Below are 19,603 nucleotides of genomic sequence, written 5' to 3'. Positions count from 1 at the left end.
GAGATCTGCAATGGTGCGCTGAGTCTCTTACTGGCGTGGTCCTGTCTGGTGGTCTCCGATGCTGGAGGTATCCTTTCGATATCAGCATTCTAGTCCGCCAGCCCGGTGTTGGGGCCAAGCCTCTTTTTGGTAGCTTGCAAGACCGGCTTCCCTTGTCATGGCTCTGGGGCAATGGGCTGGGATGCAACGGGGGGGTTGGAAGCCAGAGCTGGAGCATGCACCGTTTCCACGATTTGAGCAGGGATGGGATCATGGCAGTCAGAGTCAGTCACATTTGGAGCGAGGTGTTTTTTGCAGGCAACTTGATGAATCTTGCATTTCTTCTACATCTTGAAGGGCAGGCTGCAGGGGGTGCAACTGAAGGTGATCTGCTTATTGTGGCATTTCTTCATGTGTGTGCTGATACCACCAAGGAGCTGGTATTTTCGGAGCGGGTAACAGAAAGGGTGGCGGAAAATGTCTGTAGCAATAGGATACTGGAAATAGACAAAGTCATTCTCCTTTTCTTCTCCTTGCATCGGATGGGCTTCAGTGGTATCAGCGGTTTTGCTGGATGGTTCTCCTTGGTCTAGGGGAGTAGGATCGAGGGGTCTGGCTAGGTGCACATCTAGTGAGCTGTTGGGGCTGTGCTGGGTTGTTTCTGAGGGGAGGCTGATCCTGCTGGCAGAGGTACTATCCTTGCCGGCATTTGGAACGGCGGGAGCACCGTCAGCGTCAGGGTCCTGGGCAGCGGAACTGGTGTAAGGGGTTCTCCCTGAAGCATCCTTCTGTTGAGGAGAGTGGGGGACAGTGTTAGTCTTGGCCGAGACGTCTCGAGAGACCATCCTCGAGGGCAGGGTTTCACTGTAGCAGCATCTCGAGGTCGAGGAGTTTTATTCAAAGAGGCGCCGTTCTTCCCCTTGATGCAGCTCTTCACTGATGTCCTGAAGGCACCAAGGGCCTTCTTCGAAGCTGTTGTCCGAGAGGGGTTCCATGAGACAGTAGAGGTGTTCTGTGGAGGAGAAGCAGCAGCTGCGGGGGCAGCACCAGTCGAAGTAATTTTCCAAGGGGCATCCTGAGAAGCACCAGAATCTACACTAGCATTTATGCCAGCAAAACTTTTGTTGCTCAATGGTGTGAAAAAAACCACCCTCCAAGCAGCATAAGTTTTGCTGGCATCAGTGCTTGAGTATCTGCGTTATGTCACTGAGAGAGAACTCTCCCACCAACATAATAAAGCCACCTAAATGAGCGTCAGTAGCTGTGTTGGCGGGAGACACTCTGTTGCCGATGTAGCGCTGTCCACAAAAGCGCTTATGCCGGCAAAACTTATGTCTGTTGGGGGGTGTGGTTTTTCACGCCCCTGAGCAACAAAAGTTTTGCCAGCATAAGTGCTAATGTAGACAAGGCCTTAGTATTACAGTAGTTTCTGGAGGCTCAGCCAGGTTAGGGCCCCATTGTGCTAGGCGTTGTACAGTAAAAGACCATCCCTGTTCTGAAGAGCTTAGTCTTAAAAATAAGATTCAACAGGTTAGTTAGAGAAATGGTGGAGGTTGTGGAGGGAGGAGTCATATTGACATATTTACTGGATCTAATGGTTGTGCTTCACAAGAAGAAGAGAATACTGGGTGAAATATTGGCCAAGATTTCACCTTCTATATCTAAGTAAACCTACATGGTGAATTTTATGGAAGCAGAATGTAATTGCCTAAATTGGAATTTGGCTAAACACTGGGATTGACTTGCAAAAACTGCACCTGGATGTTTAATGAGCATGAGAACTGCTATTTTGTCACATTTTAGAAGGTACCACCTCCCATAACACAATGGTCCCTTGTACTGTGCTCTAGGGCACTGTTTTGATCCTAATTTAGAGGGATGAGTGCCATGTGATTCTAACATCCCACCTTCCAGCATAACCTTTTATCAGACTTGTATAGGTGGGCAGAAGTGGGAATGGAAAAATAAACTAGTGCTCTTTTATCTGCTTACTGACATCAGACTTCTAAAAATTTATGCTAATAGAGAGCTTTGCAACCATTTCAATTTATTTTCAGTTTGTTTAATCACATTTAAAAGCTTTTCTCTAGCCCTGTGACCAAAAGTTTCCAGATGTCATTGGTATATATGGGGTTCATTTTTTCTGTTTAATGTTGATAATTAAATATTAATATATTATAATTATTTATATATAATATATATTTGATGTCAATACTTGCGTATTACTCTTTACCTTATTCAGCAAATCTTGATTTTGGGTGAGAATGGAATTTACAAAAGGTCATTGTTAAGCAGTTTTTAACCAAGAATGTAGTTTAATTCTTCATTCTATGGAGTAATTTTGTTGAGAAACTTGTAATGATTGTGCATGTAATTCATTAAGACAGATATACAAAAAATTGCTACACCACATAGCTAACTAACTGCTTAATGTTTTTCAGGGCAGTGTGACTGCAATGACAGTATTTTTTCCTTTGGATACAGCTAGACTTCGACTTCAGGGTAAGTGTCTAAACTCCCACTACTCCAGCTCCCAACCCAGGGACCCAATAAACAGCAGCCACGTACTGCTTCTGTTAATAGTTTCTGCTGTGTATTCCCTGGGCTGCTTCCCACTCAGTCCCATCACCTTCGCCCATTACTTTAGGGTTACAGTCCTTGGGTTCTCTTTGTCTTATCCCTGCTTGAGCAGGGTCTTTTCCAGCCCTCCTTGCCTGGAGAGTCTCTCTGTCTTCCAGCCCTTCCTCATCTTTTTGGTCCCAGCCGGAAACTGACTTGCTCAGGCCCTGCAGCTCCATTTAGCTGGGCCTGCTGCACTCTGATTGGCTGCTTCCCTGCAGCCTTTCTAGGCAGCCTTGGGGGGGACCCATCTTCACTGCTCCTTTCTGGGGCAGGGTGTGGTAGGACCTTGAGGCCTCCAGCAGGGGGCCTCAAAGGGACTGGTACACCCCATCACAGGGATCTTCTCTTCATAAACAAGGATCTTCCCTTTGTTCCGTGACATTCTTCTAGTTGAGGCTGATTTTCCCTTTAGGAACAGCACCGAATGACTCTTTAATTAGCTGAAAAGTCATTGCTGTGTAACATATGGCTCAGATTTGAATGACTAAGGTCTGGTCTACACTACCGACTATATCGGTATAACTGTTGCTCAGGGATATGAAAAATCCCCACCTCTGAGCTATGTAGTTATACTGATGTTCACTCATGTAGACAACGCTGCTTCTCCAGCTAACATAGTTACTGCCACTTGGGGAGCTGGATTAACTACACCAATGGGAGAGCTCTCTCTCCCGTCAGCTTAGAGCATCTTCATTACAGTGCTACAGTAGCACCGCTACATTGTTACAGCTGTGTCAGTGCAGCATTTTAAGTAGACTTGCCCTAAATATATCTCTCTAGGAATATTCTCAGATTTAGAAGAGGTGATCAAAACAGACTTAGAGTGAAACTGCCCAAGATTGCACTAGTTTCATGCTGCTGCTCTTTCCAGCCCATGAGAACAACACTATGTGCTGGAGGAGTACCAGCACATCCTTTCCTAAGGCATTGTGCCACAGGTGAATTTAAAAGCACAGAGTAAGAGTGAAATTGGGAGTACAAATATTCCATATTTCCCAAAATTAAACTTTAAACTCCTGAACAACTAAGCTAGTAAAGCCTGGGTATTTCTTACTTATAAGCTACAGAATCAGAAGGTATCTGATATAATGGCTAAAGCTTTATTAAGAACTGGGATGAGATAATTGGACAAATCTTCACAGATGTATGCTTGAATTAGCCCCGTAATACTATGCAGCAATCCTCAGCTCTTAGAAAACAAGGCTCTTTCCCAATGCATGGTCACCTGTAAATTGGCTGTCAGAGACAGGTTTATTAGGGGCAGTAGTCTGGGGTTCAGAGAATGTTTTTAACAGTGAAACAGCTACAGATCCAGCCTCTTGTCTGAGCCCCACCTCAGGTTCATGGTCCAATTATCAGATCAGGAATTAACAGTTAAGGGGCAGCTGCCCAGGGACACATTTTAGTATTGTTGGGAGGGAACCGTTAAGGAGGCAGAAAACCTCAAATATCAAGTGGAAAGAAAGAGAGATGCTTTCAGGGATGCTTAAGGAGGTGGGAGAGAACTGAGTCATTTGTGGAGAAGGCAAAATTGGCAATTTTAGAGGTGTAGAGGAATAAGGAGTTGATGATGAGTACTTTCAATTTTTAAAGTGCTAAAAATTAGGTCTGTCTTTTGTTTTCCAGTTGATGAGAAACGCAAGTCCAAGACAACACATGCAGTCCTACTGGAGATAATTAAAGAAGAAGGCCTGTAAGTGCAGATGCTCACAATTACCTTGTTAATAGTTAACCTTCAAAAGTGTTGTGTATGTGCATCCAATGAGCCTCCAAATATCTGGATATACTAGTCTCCATATACCAGTCTCTTAATTTGTCTGAGTTCTCCTGGGGCATCAGTTTCTCATCATACAGGTGCAGTCTCCTTTTAGATAATCTAGCCACCTTAAATAATAGGCTGTTTGGTGATATGCTTTCCAGTCAGAGGTTCATTGTTTCTTCTCCCCCACCATCTGGAGAAGAAACCACAAATGGCTTTTTGGACCCAGGATGGAGAATTAGGATCCCGTGTAGCAGAAGTTAATGACTTTATGACCTTGCTTTCACAGAACTACACTGTAGGAGTTGCATGCCGGACCACAGAACCTTTATGATCAGTACTGATTGACAAGTAGGTGTTCATATAACCCTCCCTTGGAGTTCTTCCTTCAAGAATCCCAGGTACTTTACACTAGAATAGAGGTGTCAATCCTAGCATCCTAGCCAGATTCCAGCTTTTGACATAACATTTTGCCTCCTTCAGACTTTATCCAGGCAGTTCTCTCTTCGAGTGATTGCTCATATCCATTCCAATATAGCTGTGTGCGCGCCCCATGCACAGATTCCCGGAACTTTTTTCCCTTAGCACTCCCCATAGGGTCGGCTCAGGCACCCCCTGGAGTGCTGCGCTCATGCCGTGGTACATAGGGCGCTGCCGACTCCGTGGGCCCTCAGTTCCTTCTTTCCGTCTGTGACGGTTGCTGGAATGTTTGCTTCTTGCATACCGCAAGTAGCCTCCCTTAGTACTTAGTGTGTTCTTTGTTACAGTTGATTGTGATACATTAGTGTTAAGTTAGACAAGTTAAGTAATTAGATTAGCAGCCCTCAGGGCTGGCTCCACTGGCTTTAAAGCCTGCACCATGTGTGTAAAACTCTTTGCTCTAAGTGATCCTCACGATTGCTGCCTCCGATGCCTCGGAGAGCAGCATAGATGTGAGAAATGCAAGATCTGCAAGGCCTTTAAGCCGCAGACCCAAAAGAAACGGGACGCCAGACTAAAGGCCATCCTGATGGAGTCTGCACTCCACCCGGACTCCGAGCCATCGTGTTCGCCGGCGGCACCGAGCGTCTCCTTGGTGCGGAACGCTCCACCGACACCAGCACCGGCACCGAAGCCTGCGATGCCGAAGAAGACGAAGCGGCCCAAGGCCGCGCATATGGACTCCTCCCTGCAACCGGTAGAGCAGGGAGCAGCACAGGAGATGCCCCAGCCACATGCTGTGGAGGTTACTCCGGCACCGGCATCTCCTCACAGGGAGCCTCCCCCGACTCCTGGGGATGGGGGAGCGCCCCTGCAAGGGCCATCGACACCGGAGACTTTCACGGCAGCACGCGCCCTCATTGGCCTGCCCACGCCTCCGTCCCCCCCTCGGCCGAGGGCTCCGGGACTGGCGTCTCGGGGTAAACCCGCGCTGGGTTGCTCCGGTGGGTGGAGGAGACAGGAGTCGAGGTCTCCCCCCAGACGGTCGAGGAGGGTAGAGAGTGCGGGCTCCCCTTCTAGCTCCGATTCTGAGTCGTCAAGCTCCTCGACACCGCGGCACCGAGGGCGGTCGAGAGCAAACACGACAGGCGACATCGTTCCAGTTCTGCCTCGCGCAGGGATCGCAGCTCTGGCTCCGGTACTTCGGTACAGAGCCTTGCTCGGCACCAATCCCTGACACCGGTGCGGATCACGGTGCCGGGAACTCCATCAAGCACCTCGGCCTGGTTGCTTCATAACCGGCCACTTCAGCTCCACCACTGACTCCGGCACTGACAACCTCGGCACTGTCGGCACCGATCGCCTGGGCACAGCCGGCACTGTCGGCACCGATCGCCTCGGCACAGCCGGCACCGATCGCCTCGGCATTGCCGGCATTGTCGGCACCGATCACCTCGGCACCGCTGGCGCCAGCACCGATCGCCTCGGCACCGCCAGCGCCTGCACCGGCACCGATCACCTCGGCACCGCCTGCACTGGCACCGATCGCCTCGGCACCGAGGAGGCGATCACGCTCCGAATCAATATTACAGAGACACAGGCGACGCCATTCCTACTCCCGAGGTGGGAAACATCACCGAAAGAGCTCGAGGCATGGGAGGAGGTCATCCAGCTCCTCCAGTAGTCGGTCCCCTCGACAGCACCAGAGACATCGGAACTGACAGTCGTCTTCTTCATCATCCCGGGGCCGTTCACCACCCCGGAGCCACAAACGGCGGTCCAGTGGCTCTGGGTCCCAGACTCGCCAACCGGGCGTGACGCAGCAGGTGCAGATGCCGGCACCGGTGTGGCCCCAGGGCCCCTGGCAGTGGCCATACTGGGGACCCTGGGGGGCCCAGATGGGGCAAGGGACCACCTCTGTTCATTCCTCGGTGGCCTAACCAGTACCCCCACCACCGAACCACCCGGAACAGGGCCACCCCTCGGATGAGGGGTCAGACCCTGAGGAAGGCCCCTCCACAGGGCCCCTTCCACGGTCCTCCTCCTCATCCCCTGATGCGGCGGCTACCTGGGACCGCAAGGCCCCTCTTTTTGATTTTCAGGCCCACCAGGACCTGCCAATAAGGGTGGCAGGAAATTTAAACCTGGAACTTAAAGAGATGTCGGAGGAGGGGGACCCCCTCTTTGGGATATTCGGGTCAGCAGGTCCCTCTCGAGTTCCCCTGCTCGTTCACATGAGGGTGATGCAGACTCCTTTGGTGGCCTCCACCTCCAAGGGTGTGGAACGTAAATATTACGTTCCCAAGGAAGGGTTTGACTTTCTCTATAACTACCCTGCCCTGGGGACACTCGTGGGGGAGGCTGCTAATCAGCGAGACCTTCAGGGTGGCAGGGTAACACCCCAAAAGACAAAGACAGTAAGAAGCTGGACTTGTTCGGCTGCAAGTTATACCCCACTGCGGCTCTGCAGCTGAGGGTTGCAAACCATCAAGCCCGCCTCGGGAGATACAACTTAAACCTCTGGTCCTCGCTGCAGAGGTTCCAGTCGGGGTTGTCCTCTGACCAGGCTGTGGACTTCGTCACTGTGTCCCAGGAAGGCGGTAGCGAATGCGGCCCTGCAATCTTCCAGCAATGCAGCAGATACCTCCAGCAGGGCAATGGCTTCAGCCATCGTCATGCACCGCTGCTCCTGGCTCCAAGCCTCAGGCTTGTCTCAGGAGGTCCAACAGGCCATACAGGACCTCCTCTTTGGCGGCACTGGCCTCTTCTCGGAGAGGACGGATGAGAAGCTGCATGCCCTGAAGGACTCGTGAGCCACCTTAAAGTCCCTTGGGCTATACACCCCGCAGGCCTCGAGGCGCCAGTCTCTTCGTCAGGCCCAGAGGCAGCCACAGCCACCACCTAGGCTGCCCCCCAGACCCGCCCAACCCAGGAGGGGTCGGGACCGTTATAGGGCCCCCAGCCACTGCGACCGCCAGGGTCCTCGGCAGGGCCTCAGCAAGGCCTGAGCAAGGGCAATAACAATAATAAACGAGCAGCTTCTCATACAAGAGGTCAACTCTCTGCTCTTGCTTGGAGTGGTAGAAGAAGTTCCTCCACAGGAACGGGGGAGGGGATTCTATTCACGGTACTTCCTAATCCCCAAGGCCAAGGGGGGCCTAAGGCCTATTTTAGACCTCCGCCGTCTCAACAGGTTTATCAGACGCACCAGATTCCACATGGTTTCCCTAACCTCCATCATTCCCACTCTAGATCCAGGTGACTGGTATGCTGCCCTCGACCTCAAGGATGCATATTTCCACATTACTATCCTCCCCGGCCACAGAAGGTTCCTCAGATTTGTGGTAGCGGGATGCCATTACCAATTTGCAGCCCTGCCCTTTGGCCTCTTGTCCGCCCCCAGGGTCTTCACGAAATGTATGGCGGTGGTAGCGGCCCATCTGCGCCGCAGGGGAGTTCAGATGTTTCCATACCTGGACGATTGGCTGATCTGGGGCAGGTCCAGGGCCCACGTGAAGAACAGCCTGACTCTGACCTGTGCCACATGCACCAAACTGGGGCTGCTCATCAACGAGCAGAAGTCCACGCTCACCCCGGTGCAGCGCATAGAGTTTATAGGGGCCACCCTAGATGCCACCCAGGCCAGGGCCTTCCTCCCACGGCCTCGGTTCGAGACCATGGCCGCCATTATCGACGAGTTGCACAGGTCCCCCACGACGACAGCCAGGTACAGCCTTCAGCTGTTGGGACATATGGCGGCGTGTACATATGTGGTGAGGCTGGCTTGCCTCAAGCTTAGGCCTCTCCAAGGCTGGCTGGCCTCGGTATAGATACCTGCCAGACACTCACTAAACAGGGTGATCATGGTTCCCACCCAGGTACTGTCCTCCCTGGACTGGTGGCGGGACCCAAAGGAGGTTCTGAAGGGGGTTCCCTTCAGAGACTTTGATAACGGATGCCTCAGACGTGGGGTTGGGGGCCCACATCAGCAAGGACCTGAGCACTCAGGGGCTCTGGTCGCCGGATGAGAGGGCTCTCCATATCAATGTCAAAGAACTCGGAGCGATCCGTCTGGCCTGCAAAGTCTTCCTCAGTGTCCTGAGGGGCAGGATGGTTCAGGTCCTCACGGACAACTTGATGGCCATGTTCTATGTGAACAGGCAGGGAGGGGCATGCTCCTCGGCTCTGTGCCAGGAGGCCATTCGACTATGGGACTTAGCAGTGAGGCATGATTTTCATTTAACTGCCTCTCACCTCCTGGGGGTCAGGAACGACGAGGCGGACCGCCTCAGCAGGTCGTTCTTACCCCGCCACGATTGGTCACTGCACCCCGAGGTGGTGACTTTCATTTTCCAAAAGTGGGGGGTTCCCCAACTGGACTTGTTCGCGTCGTCCTGGAACAGAAAGTGCCCAAGGTTCTGCTTGCTCCGGGGTCACAAGCCAGGCTCTCTCTCTGATGCGTTCCTGCTAGACTGGACGGGGGCCCTCACGTATGCGTTTCCCCGCATTCCTCTGCTGCCCAAAGTCCTCTTGAAGATCAAGAGGGACAGAGCAGACATCATACTGATTGCGCCAGCTTGGCCGAGGCAGCACCGGTAGAGTATGCTACTCGACCTGTCCATCGACATACTCATTCCGCTCCCGAGGCACTATGACCTGCTCTCCCAGGACCAGGGCCGCGTGTTGCACCCGAACCTGGACTCCCTCCACCTGACGGCATGGAGACTCTCCGGCTGACAGAAGGAGAGAGAGCTTGCTCCATACAGGTCCAGCAGATTCTGCTCGGTAACAGAAAACCTTCCACTCAGGTGGTGTACCGGGCCAAGTGGAAGCGTTTTACCTGTTGGGCGGAGTCACGGGGTATCCCACCGATTTGTTCACCCATACAGGCGATTTTGGAGTACTTGCTTCAGCTGAAGCTCCAGGGCCTGGCACTGGCTTCCCTCAGGGTACACGTGGCGGCCATGTCGGCCTTCCACCAGCCGATGGAAGGCAGATCCCTGTTCTCCTACCCTATGTCAGTCAGGTTCCTCAAGGGGGTGGAGAGGCTATACCCGCAGGTCCGTGACCCGGTGCCTCCGTGGGATTTGAACCTGGTCCTCACCATGTTGACAGGACCCCCCTTCGAGTCCATGGCTACATGCCTGCTGCTCGTCCTCTCTTGGAAGGTAGCCTTCCTAGTGGCCATTACATCGGCTAGGAGGGTCTCCGAGATTAGGGCCTTGACCTCGGAGTCCCCCTCTACGGTCTTCTACAAAGACAAGGTGCGGCTGAAACCCCACCCTGCCTTCCTGCCTAAGGTGGTGTCCCAGTTTCATTATAACCAAGATATCTTCCTCCCTGTGTTCTTTTCTAAACCGCACGGGTCGGAGGAGGAGCGGAGATGGCACTCGCTGGATGTCAGACGAGCCCTGGCTATTACACTGAGCGGACCAAGCCGTTCCAGAAGACAATGCAGCTGTTCGTGGCAGTGGCGGACCAGATGAAAGGCTCACCTGTCTCCACCCAGTGCATCTCCACATGGATCACTGCCTGTATTAAAACCTGCTACAAGCGGGCGAAGGTGCCGCTTCCAGGAGCTGTGAAAGAGCACTCAACCAGGGCCCAGGCCTCATCCGCGGCCTTCCTGGAACGAGTGGCCCTACAGGACATTTGCAAAGCAGCGACCAGGTCGTCGGTCCACATCTTCATGTCCCACTACGCCATCGTGCAGCAGGCGAGAGAGGATGCGGGCGTTGGCAGAGCCGTGCTCTCGAGAGCAACTCATCGTTGACTCCTACCCGCCTCCAAGGTATGGCTATTTAATCACCTATATTGGAATGGATATGAGCAATCACTCGAAGAGAGAAAACAGGGTTACTTACCAGTAACTGTTGTTCTTCGAGATGTGTTGCTCATATCCATTCCCCACCCACCCTCCGTCCCCACTATTAGAGTTGGCAGAAAGAAGGGACTGAGGGCCCGCAGGGTCGGCAGCGCCCTATGTACCGCGGCATGAGCACAGCACTCCAGGGGGCGCCTGAGCCGACCCTATGGGGAGTGTTAAGGGAAAAAAGTTCCGGGAATCTGTGCATGGGGCGCGCACACACCTATATTGGAATGGATATGAGCAACACATCTCGAAGAACAACAGTTACTGGTAAGTAACCATGTTTTACAACTGGTGAAACTAGGAACTTGTCTTCATGTAAAACCCCCATCAGTGTAGGTAATTAACTCCCCAAGGGGCAGTGACTAGGTTGACAGAAGAATTCTTTCGTTGACCTAGTGCTGTCTATATAGGGACTTAGATCGACTTAACAACACTTCTTATGGGTGTGGATTTTTCACATCCCTGACTGACTTATTTTTCCAGTGTAAACCAGGCCTAGGCTAAACACTTCCCTCCCGCTTAAAAATAGATGAGAAGTGAAAGAGGAATCCACTGAGATGGATGTCATGATTTTTGTGACCTGAGAGTTATGCAGGATCAACAATAAAATGTCTCTAAGGCTCTGGAGAAGCAAATGCCAAAAAGGAAGAATGAGCGTTGGGGGGGAATTTGTAAACCAGTTGATACCATCTTTGGTTCAAAGTTCTGCATTACCCTCACCTGCTCTGAGTAATTTATAGAAAGTGTAAACAGGTACAGAAATCAAGGACTCCACAATAAGAGAGAGATTTGAGGATGTAATAGTTGGATTTGAAAGACTGCAAAAATCAGATGTTGTACTCTTATTGCAAAATTGAAAATCCAAGTTCTTCTTCCATTACTTGCACATGTTCCTTTCACTTCAGGGATCTGTGTGTGCCAGTGCATGAAAGCCAGTAAATTTTTTCCCATAGTGGTACCTCTTAGGGAGATGCATGCACTCTCAGCAAGCTTCGCTGTTGCCCCAGTCGTCCTCAGTTCCTTCTCACTATCTATGGTTGGTAGTTGGAGTATGTATGCTTGTAACACTTTCCCATTCTCTTATCAGATAACGTTTTTTAATATGTATTGTATATAGTTTTCGTTAGTGGAACTCGCTTTTGAGAAATTTTTGCTCTGTACTGGGGCATGCCTAAAAAATCCACAGGGTTTATGTGCTTTTCTGGCTGTAACAAGTCTGCTAGTCAGCAATCCTCACTCCCATTGTTTAGTGTTTGAGGGTAGGATATATTAGGTATAGGTATAGATGTCTTATCTGTAGGAGGTCTAAGTCTAGTGAAATAAGAATTCGACACTTCCTTATGAAAATTGCTTTGTGCCCTGCTGGAACCCAGCCACTTGATACGTGGGGGTTCAGACTTATTCCATCCAGGTCTGCACTGCTAGATGTGGCAGTATCCCTTTGCCAGAAAAAAGATGCCATTCTCCTTCTCTGGTACTGCACAAATGGCAGAAGAAATAGGACACTTCGCATTCTCGCCAGAAGAAGCCTTCTTCATTCATGAGGGCTAGGTCCCCAACAAGATAGCACAGGAAAAAGGCAGGCACTGAGGTTAGAGCTTCAGGGATAGCTAGGCACTCTCCGGTACCATAGACATACTCGACTAGCAATGTAGAGTTGTTGTCTTCGGCACTGCCTTTGGTACCATGGAGACCAACTCCATTGTCGGGATATTCTGCAGCATCTACTTAGTCTCAATTGAATGCTTTGGGGCCTCCCTCTCTCTGGGTATAGATGACACCTGAGGTGTACATGGTAGCTAGGGACCTCCTTTGCTTCTTGGTGCCATACTCACCTTTGCTGCAAGACATTGAGATACCGGCACTGCCCATTCACGCAATACAACCTTTGATACCTGTTTTTCATCTTCGGCGCCATCAGGGGCTACACAGTTTTTGGTACCATGGTGGTGGAATGGGGGCATGGTGGAGGCTGGTGCCCACACAGTGGAAATAGTACAGGGGCTGATGTATGTTTTCTGCCTCAACAGTATTTTGAGGTGGCTGGAGTGAGATCTGGAGGAGGATCTGGAGTGCTCACCTTGGTAAATGGCATCAGTTTTGCTGCCAGGGAGCAGGTAACAACAGCTCTCCTCTCCCCTTCTTCTTTTAGTCAGCCAGCCGTAGCAGCCACACTGGCTGGGGTTGGTGTGCAGGGACCATGCAGGGCTGGCTGGGAGAGGTGGCCTCTCCTGTGACTCCCCAGCCCAGCCCAGTCACATCTTAAAGCCATTGCAGGCCCTGGCAGAGATACCCAGCCCAGGGAGGGACAGGAGCATGCGTGCGCCAGCCACTGAGGAACTGCCATAGGAATGGCAGTAGGAACTGCTGGGATGCCTTTTCCCATCCTGGAGCTGGCTGCCCCATCCCCCTGAGCCTTTGCTTCCCATCCTATCCTTCTGCTCCCTAATTCACAGCGAGCTTCTGCCCTTCAGTCGATATTGATGATAGCCAAAAGCTCTGCTGTTTAGCAAGGCAGACAAACATTACCATCAGCAGGAAAGCGGCTAATGCTTCCCCTGGCACCATCTATTTCTTGTCCTTACAGGACCCAGTGTCCTGCTACACTGTCTGATACTGCACCACCTTAGCTTTCTGACTATACTTACTCCTCCCTGGAGCTGGATGTGGGATTTCACACACTGAGATGCCATTACAGGAGGTCTCAGATTTCCCTTTGTGCAGGTTGAGGCCTCGGCACTGGCATTCTCACAGGACCAGGTCCATAGAATATAGAATATTAGAGTTGGAAGGGACCTCAGGAGGTCATCTAGTCCAACCCCCCCTGCTCAAAGCAGGACTAACCTCAGCTATATCATCCCAACCAGGGCTTTGTCAAGCCTCAGCTTAAAAACCTCTAAGGATGGAGATTCCACCACCTCCCTAGGTAACCCATTCCAGTGCTTCACCACCCTCCTAGTAAAAAACTTTTTCCTAATGTCCAACCTAGACCTCCCGCCCTGCAACTTGAGACCGTTGCTCCTTGTTCTGTCATCTGCCACCACCGAGAACAGCCTATCCCCCTTCACCCTGGAACCCCCTTTCAGGTAGTTAAAGGCCGCTATCAAATCCCCCCTCACTCTTCTCTTTTGCAGACTAAACAAGCCCAGTTCCCTCAGCCTCTCCTCATAAGTCCTTTGCTCCAGCCCCCTAATCATTTTGGTTGCCCTCTGCTGCACTCTCTCCAACTTGTCCACATCCTTTTTGTAGTGGGGGGCCCAAAACTGGACACAATATTCTAAATGCGGCCTCACCAATGCCGAATAGAGGGGAATAATCAGGGGTCCAGGGGTAGGATGTCTTGGGGTTGGGCTCTGATACCATATCAGGTCTAGTAATGGCTTTTTTTTTAATCCTCAGGGTGTCCCTCTAGACTCTAAGTCAGGGGTTCTCAAACTGGGGGTTGTGAGGTTATTATGGGGGTGGGAGGTCATGAGCTATCAGCCCCAACTCATGTCGAGGCTCCAGCTGTCAGCCCTGAGTATGGTTGAAACCAGAGCCCTTCAGAGCTGAGTGGCCGGAGAGCAGTGGTTACTGGCCAGGTGCCCAGCTCCTAAAGCAGCACTGTCCTCAATAGCAGCGCAGAAGTAAGGGTGGCATGGAATGGGGGTGGGTGGGCTTGTCACAACCTGAAATATTTTCAAAAGGGATCCCAGGAAAAAGTTTGAGAACCTCTGCTGTAAATCCTCATCTTCTACACCTGGTACTACTAAATCTGTCAAAGCACTCTACCTAGTGCCAATCCCAGTACCTAATAAGTGGTGGAACTTAAATCTCCAGTGTCTGGCTCATGTGGTAAGGAGGTTCATCAGGCATCAGAACAGGTGAACACTATGATGCCCCCACTGAACACTTCCTCGCCTTCTACTCATGAAGCCACCGTCTCTGAATTGTCCACCCTGGTTCCTGACAATTATAAGTTGTATAAGGATGCTCAGTGACTAACTCCCCAGGAAATGGACTGTTCCTTTGAAGTACAAAACATGCTTTTAAATAGCAGAAAGCCATCCACCAGATATACTTACTTCATGAATAAGGCCCTGAGAAAATCATGGCTTTTTTTTTTTTTTTTTTTTTTAATTCATGGCAATGTCACAGTAAAATATAGAATTCTGTGGAATATGCATAAACGCCAAGTCCCTCCAAACTGCTGTGATTTTTCCAACAGCAGGAAGTTGGAAGCGAGCATCCGTGTATGCCAGTATTGTGCTTTTGTGGCTCCTAGTGACTGGCAGCATCATCATGTCAGAACAATAGTTCAGGTGGGGACTCAGCAGCTGATTTGTGTGTGACACACAGTAGCCAGTGCCACTGCCACCAGGATCACGCTATGAGCTACACTAATCACAAGACTGGCTGGCGTTGATTCCTACCTCTACCTCTCTGCTGTTGGAAAAATAGTGTGTTGGACTAATTTTGCAATTTCAGCGCACCACTGGGCCCTACTTATGAAACAGAGAAGATACTCTGTGTGGTCCCAGCAGAAGGGTACCCCTCCCTTGCAGGCTTTTCTTTTGCATTATTTGCTCAACCTAAAGGGAAAAGGACTCTCTGTCGGCTCCCTGAGAGTTCACTTGGTGGGTATTTCTACATTCCATTCTCCTGTAGAAGGAAGATCTTTTTTTTCTAACCTTACTACTGTTAGATTCTTGAAAGGGTTGGACAGGCTCTTCCCATTTGTAAGAGGTCCCACACTACCATAGGATCTAACATTGATTTTGTCAGCTTTAATGGGACCCCCCCCTTTTAACTCTATGGCTACTTGCTCTCTTTCTAATCTCTCAATAAAGCTAGTGTTCCTGAATTCTATTACTTTGGTTAGTAGTATAGCAGAATTTCAAGCTTTAGTTGCTGATCTCCCATATGGTATTCTACAAAAATAAAGTCTGTTTGCATCCACACCCTACATTTCTAACTAAAGTGGTGTCAGACTTTTACCTAAATCAGACTATATACTACCAACCTTTTTTCCCAAAGCCTCACTCTCATAAAGATGAAGAAAAACTCCATACTTTGGATGTCTGCTGGGCATTATTAGCTTGTTGTCTAGACGGGACGAAGCAGTTTAGATTGTCCCCATAGTTATTCATCTCCTTTGCTGACAGGATGAGGGGTCGACTCATCTCTGCTCTGAAGATTGCCTCCTGGATCTCTTCCTGCATTCTCCTGTGCTATGATATTGCTAAGGTTTCTCCACTTGAGAGAGTTTCAGCACAATCTATAAGAGTGCAAGCAGCATCAGCTGTTTTCTCAGGTCAAGTACCCATCAGTCACATTTGCAGGTCATCTGTTCATATCTTCACAAATCAATATGCTCTTTCCCAAGACTCAAGAGATGATGCTACATTTGTGAGAGTTATGTTGCAGTCCTCGTTGAGATAGACTCCAATACCCTTCTCTCTCTCTCATACTGTTTGTGAGTCACCTGAAATGGAATGGACATGTGCAAACATCTGTTTGGTAACTGTTGTTCTTCAAGATAGGTTGCCTGTGTCCATTCCATGATGCACCCTCCTTCCCCTCTATATTGGTGTAAAAATATGGGCTTCTGGTGTGAAGGGCTTCACCCTTCATGCCTTCAGCTGGCAGCACAAGCATGTGGAAGGCACGTACACTGCCCTAAGGGGTACTGCTATGGGGAAAAAAATCTCCGGCTCTCATGTGCACACACCTAAAGTGGAATGTGCTACATGCTTCACATATTGAAGAACAATAGTTACTAAACAAGTATGTAACTGTTTTTTTTTCTGGCAATGGGAAACTTATTGATTCCCTTGAAGACACTTAAGAGCCCTGGGTAAAGCTAACCTAGTTTTGGAGAAATGGGTGGGACACCTGGAAAAACATTAAAAGGTGCAAAATTCTAAGCATATTGTGGGTGTCAGTTGGCAAAGAATCCTTTCACTCTGTACAAATATTTAGTTAACACAGATTTTCTTTGTAGGCCCTTGTCTGCACCAGAAAAACAGACTGTTCTTAACTTGTCAAAAATTGCTTTATCCATCTCCCCTCGTTCCCACCTTTCTCAAATGATGTTGAAAACAGTTTTCTGCTGGTGTGGTCTAAGCCATCTTGCTTTTGTGAACTAGATGAGACAAGTTTAACACCTGGATAAAATTCAGGACAGTAACTTGGACTTTACTCATATCACCAAAACAGATTTGGACTGATGTTACTGGTAACTTGAGCCATTAAAATAAACTGATTTTTCTCATCTTTGATGTTTGCTTGTTTGCTCTTTGAGAGGTTCCTGCTGAAAAAACATTGTAATCAGATCATTAGAAGTATCTCTGGCTTTTATGAACATTTTAAGGGTATTTTGTTTTTAAAAATAGTATATGGTTCATATAAGGTGAATATATATATTTTTTCTTGAGATACAAGGGACCAAAGACATGCAAGAAAATTGGTTTTTCCTTCCCCATATTCCTTTTCTCCCCACCAGTAAATGTACTGACAGTTAATCATGGAAGCCTATAACATTAAAAACGTAACTCTTCGTACTTTCGCAATGAAATGTACATACAATTTGAAGATATACTGACTATAGATTTTCTGAGCCTGTTTCTCTTTTCGCTTATGCCAGTCTTTGCAACTCCACTTACTTCAGTGGAGTTACTCCTAAGTGTTATCAGTATAAGCAAACAATTGAGTGGTTTATTTTAACCAGTAATAGGGTTAAGAATTATATTGTGTGTGATAGTTACTGGTTGGAAATTGTCTCTATATAATGGTATTATATATAATATATAATACCAGCTGTGCAAATCTCTCCTCCCCCCTCCTCCCACACACACACACAAAAAGAAAAGAAAATTCAATAAACACAATTTTTAAAACTTGTGTGCTGTCTGTGGCAAAGAGTAGATGTTGTTTTCTATCCCAGAGTTACAGTATTCCTGTAATATATAAAAGATTCCTCTACAAGTGGTTCTTCAAAATACTTGGGGATCCTTGTGGATAAAAGACACTGTATAATTCATTCTTGAGTCCACAACTGTTTTTTCTCTGGATCTATTTAACCAATGGCTTCCAGTGCTTTTTGCTCTTCAGAGACCTTATCCAAAGCCTGTTGAAACCAATGGAAAAATTCATATGGACTTGGCTGGGCTTTGACACAGGCCCCAGGTGCTTTCAATTTATAATAGTAGTTTTCTGACTTCACTTTGCCTGTTGTTTTTTTCTCCTCAGCCTGGCACCATATCGAGGGTGGTTCCCAGTTATCTCCAGTCTCTGCTGCTCCAATTTTGTCTATTTCTATACGTTTAATAGTCTTAAAGCTCTCTGGGTCAAAGGCCAACATTCAACCACAGGAAAAGATTTGGTCCTGGGGTTTGTTGCAGGTAATGGAACCTATAAAGCATGATGATGTATGTCATAACATTAGATGCTGTGAAACTGAGATTTTTAACCAAATATTACATAATGACCTCTTTGCTTTATGAAGGCCATTGAAGGTCATGCTGGCAAAGTGTTTTGTATTTTCTATCTGTTATTTATATATTCATATTCATATTCATTATTCATATTATGGCTCTTTTTATTCTTCATGCTACTTACTCTAGATCTTCTGCCACCCCACCATCTCATTACACACACACACACACACACACACGATTTCAGATATTGAACCGTTTTCTCTATGTAATGTTCCCATTACCCTTGTATGTAGATGCCATTGTCTATTGATATTAGGGTTCTCTGTTAAAGATTTTTGCAACTTTATGATATTTTAAATGACTAACTCTTCTTTAACTAGGTGTTGAATCAGTAGCATTTACCACCGTCATTGAATCATGTGGAATATAATTTCCAGCAGATATATAATGGGTCAGAGCTCCGTTTCTTACCCATCCCAACTTCCTTTTCAGGCAACAAAACTTATTTTCTAGTTTCTAAAAATTTTCAAAGTTGTAAACAACATGACTTCTCTTATAACTGAATCTAGGTGGATAGTGACTAATAGATATGTTTTTCAACATATTGGGCCAAATTAATCCCTGAAGTAACCCCACTGAAGACTGAGTCACACCAAAGATGAAATTAGCTCACCTTTCCCAGAGCCAATTTATCAAAAAAAACTTTTTTTGAGAACTGAATATAGTCCTTATGAAAAATGCCAGTTTGAAAATCATGGAAGGCTGAAGTCCTCTGTTTTTCCCCAAAACAAGCATAGCACAGGTGGCAACATTTAAAGTTTCACACCTGTGCAGCCTGTATTTCTTCACCAATGACCAAGAAGGCACACATCTAAGGGTAAGAGGGAGTTCAGTCTCCATGACCTTTTTGATCTCTGGGAAACTGCCACCAAGGAGACCAACTAATACTAATTGTGGCAGCTGTCTGTTAGGAAATATAGGGTATGTCTTCACTGAGGGTGGCAAATTCATCGCCGTCAGATAAATCTATCTGAATCGATTGAGCAGTCAGTGAAGACCCGCTCAATCGATCCAGAAGTCAACACATTAAAACCATCCCCTTAAGTGGCGCAGTGCAGTGAAGACACCACATAGAAGAGGAGTTACAAAGTTGATGGGAGTTACGCAAGCTACTCTGTGTAGCTTGCGTTACTCCTGTCAATTGCTGCCAAATTTGAAGATAAGTGTAGACCAGGCCATAGTAAGATCACTAGTTCATTTTAAGTCAGCCAGCTCTATGATAGTAACAACTTTGGTAACAACTTTGATTACTAAACTGAAATGAATTAGAACCAATGATTTACCTAGAAGTTAGATCCTTTAGTTATAGTCCATCTCCCTGTCAATGTAAGACTGTTCTGTACAATGCCTTTTCCAGTATTTTGTCCAGTCTAGTTTTGAAATTTCCAAGGGAGGTTTCCAGTCTTCCCTCAGGAGTCTTTGTCACAACCTGATACATATCACTGTCTGTAACTTTTTCCTGATATTCAGTTT

General features: G+C 48.2%; 1 protein-coding gene across 3 annotated transcripts in view; it reads left to right on the top strand.

The window, feature by feature from the left end:
* Positions 1-19,603, top strand: part of SLC25A17 (solute carrier family 25 member 17) — a 73,702-nt gene that overhangs the window by 11,369 nt on the left and 42,730 nt on the right. For all 3 annotated transcript variants that reach the window (XR_010921974.1, XM_067559555.1, XM_067559554.1), the window contains exons 2-4: positions 2,421-2,481; positions 4,228-4,294; positions 17,883-18,034. Coding sequence is in view for 2 of the 3 variants with exons in the window: in XM_067559555.1 (XP_067415656.1) it covers positions 2,421-2,481; positions 4,228-4,294; positions 17,883-18,034 (280 nt within the window). In the remaining variant the exon portion in view is untranslated. The remainder of the gene's footprint in view (positions 1-2,420; positions 2,482-4,227; positions 4,295-17,882; positions 18,035-19,603) is intronic.

This window comes from Emydura macquarii, unplaced genomic scaffold (assembly GCF_026122565.2).
Source record: "Emydura macquarii macquarii isolate MOO-44397 ecotype Brisbane River unplaced genomic scaffold, CSIRO-AGI_Emac_v2 contig_2205, whole genome shotgun sequence".
NCBI classification, from domain to species: Eukaryota; Metazoa; Chordata; order Testudines; family Chelidae; genus Emydura; species Emydura macquarii.
The sequence above is the reverse complement of the archived record's forward strand: the minus strand, read 5'-3'. Positions and strand labels throughout refer to the sequence as shown.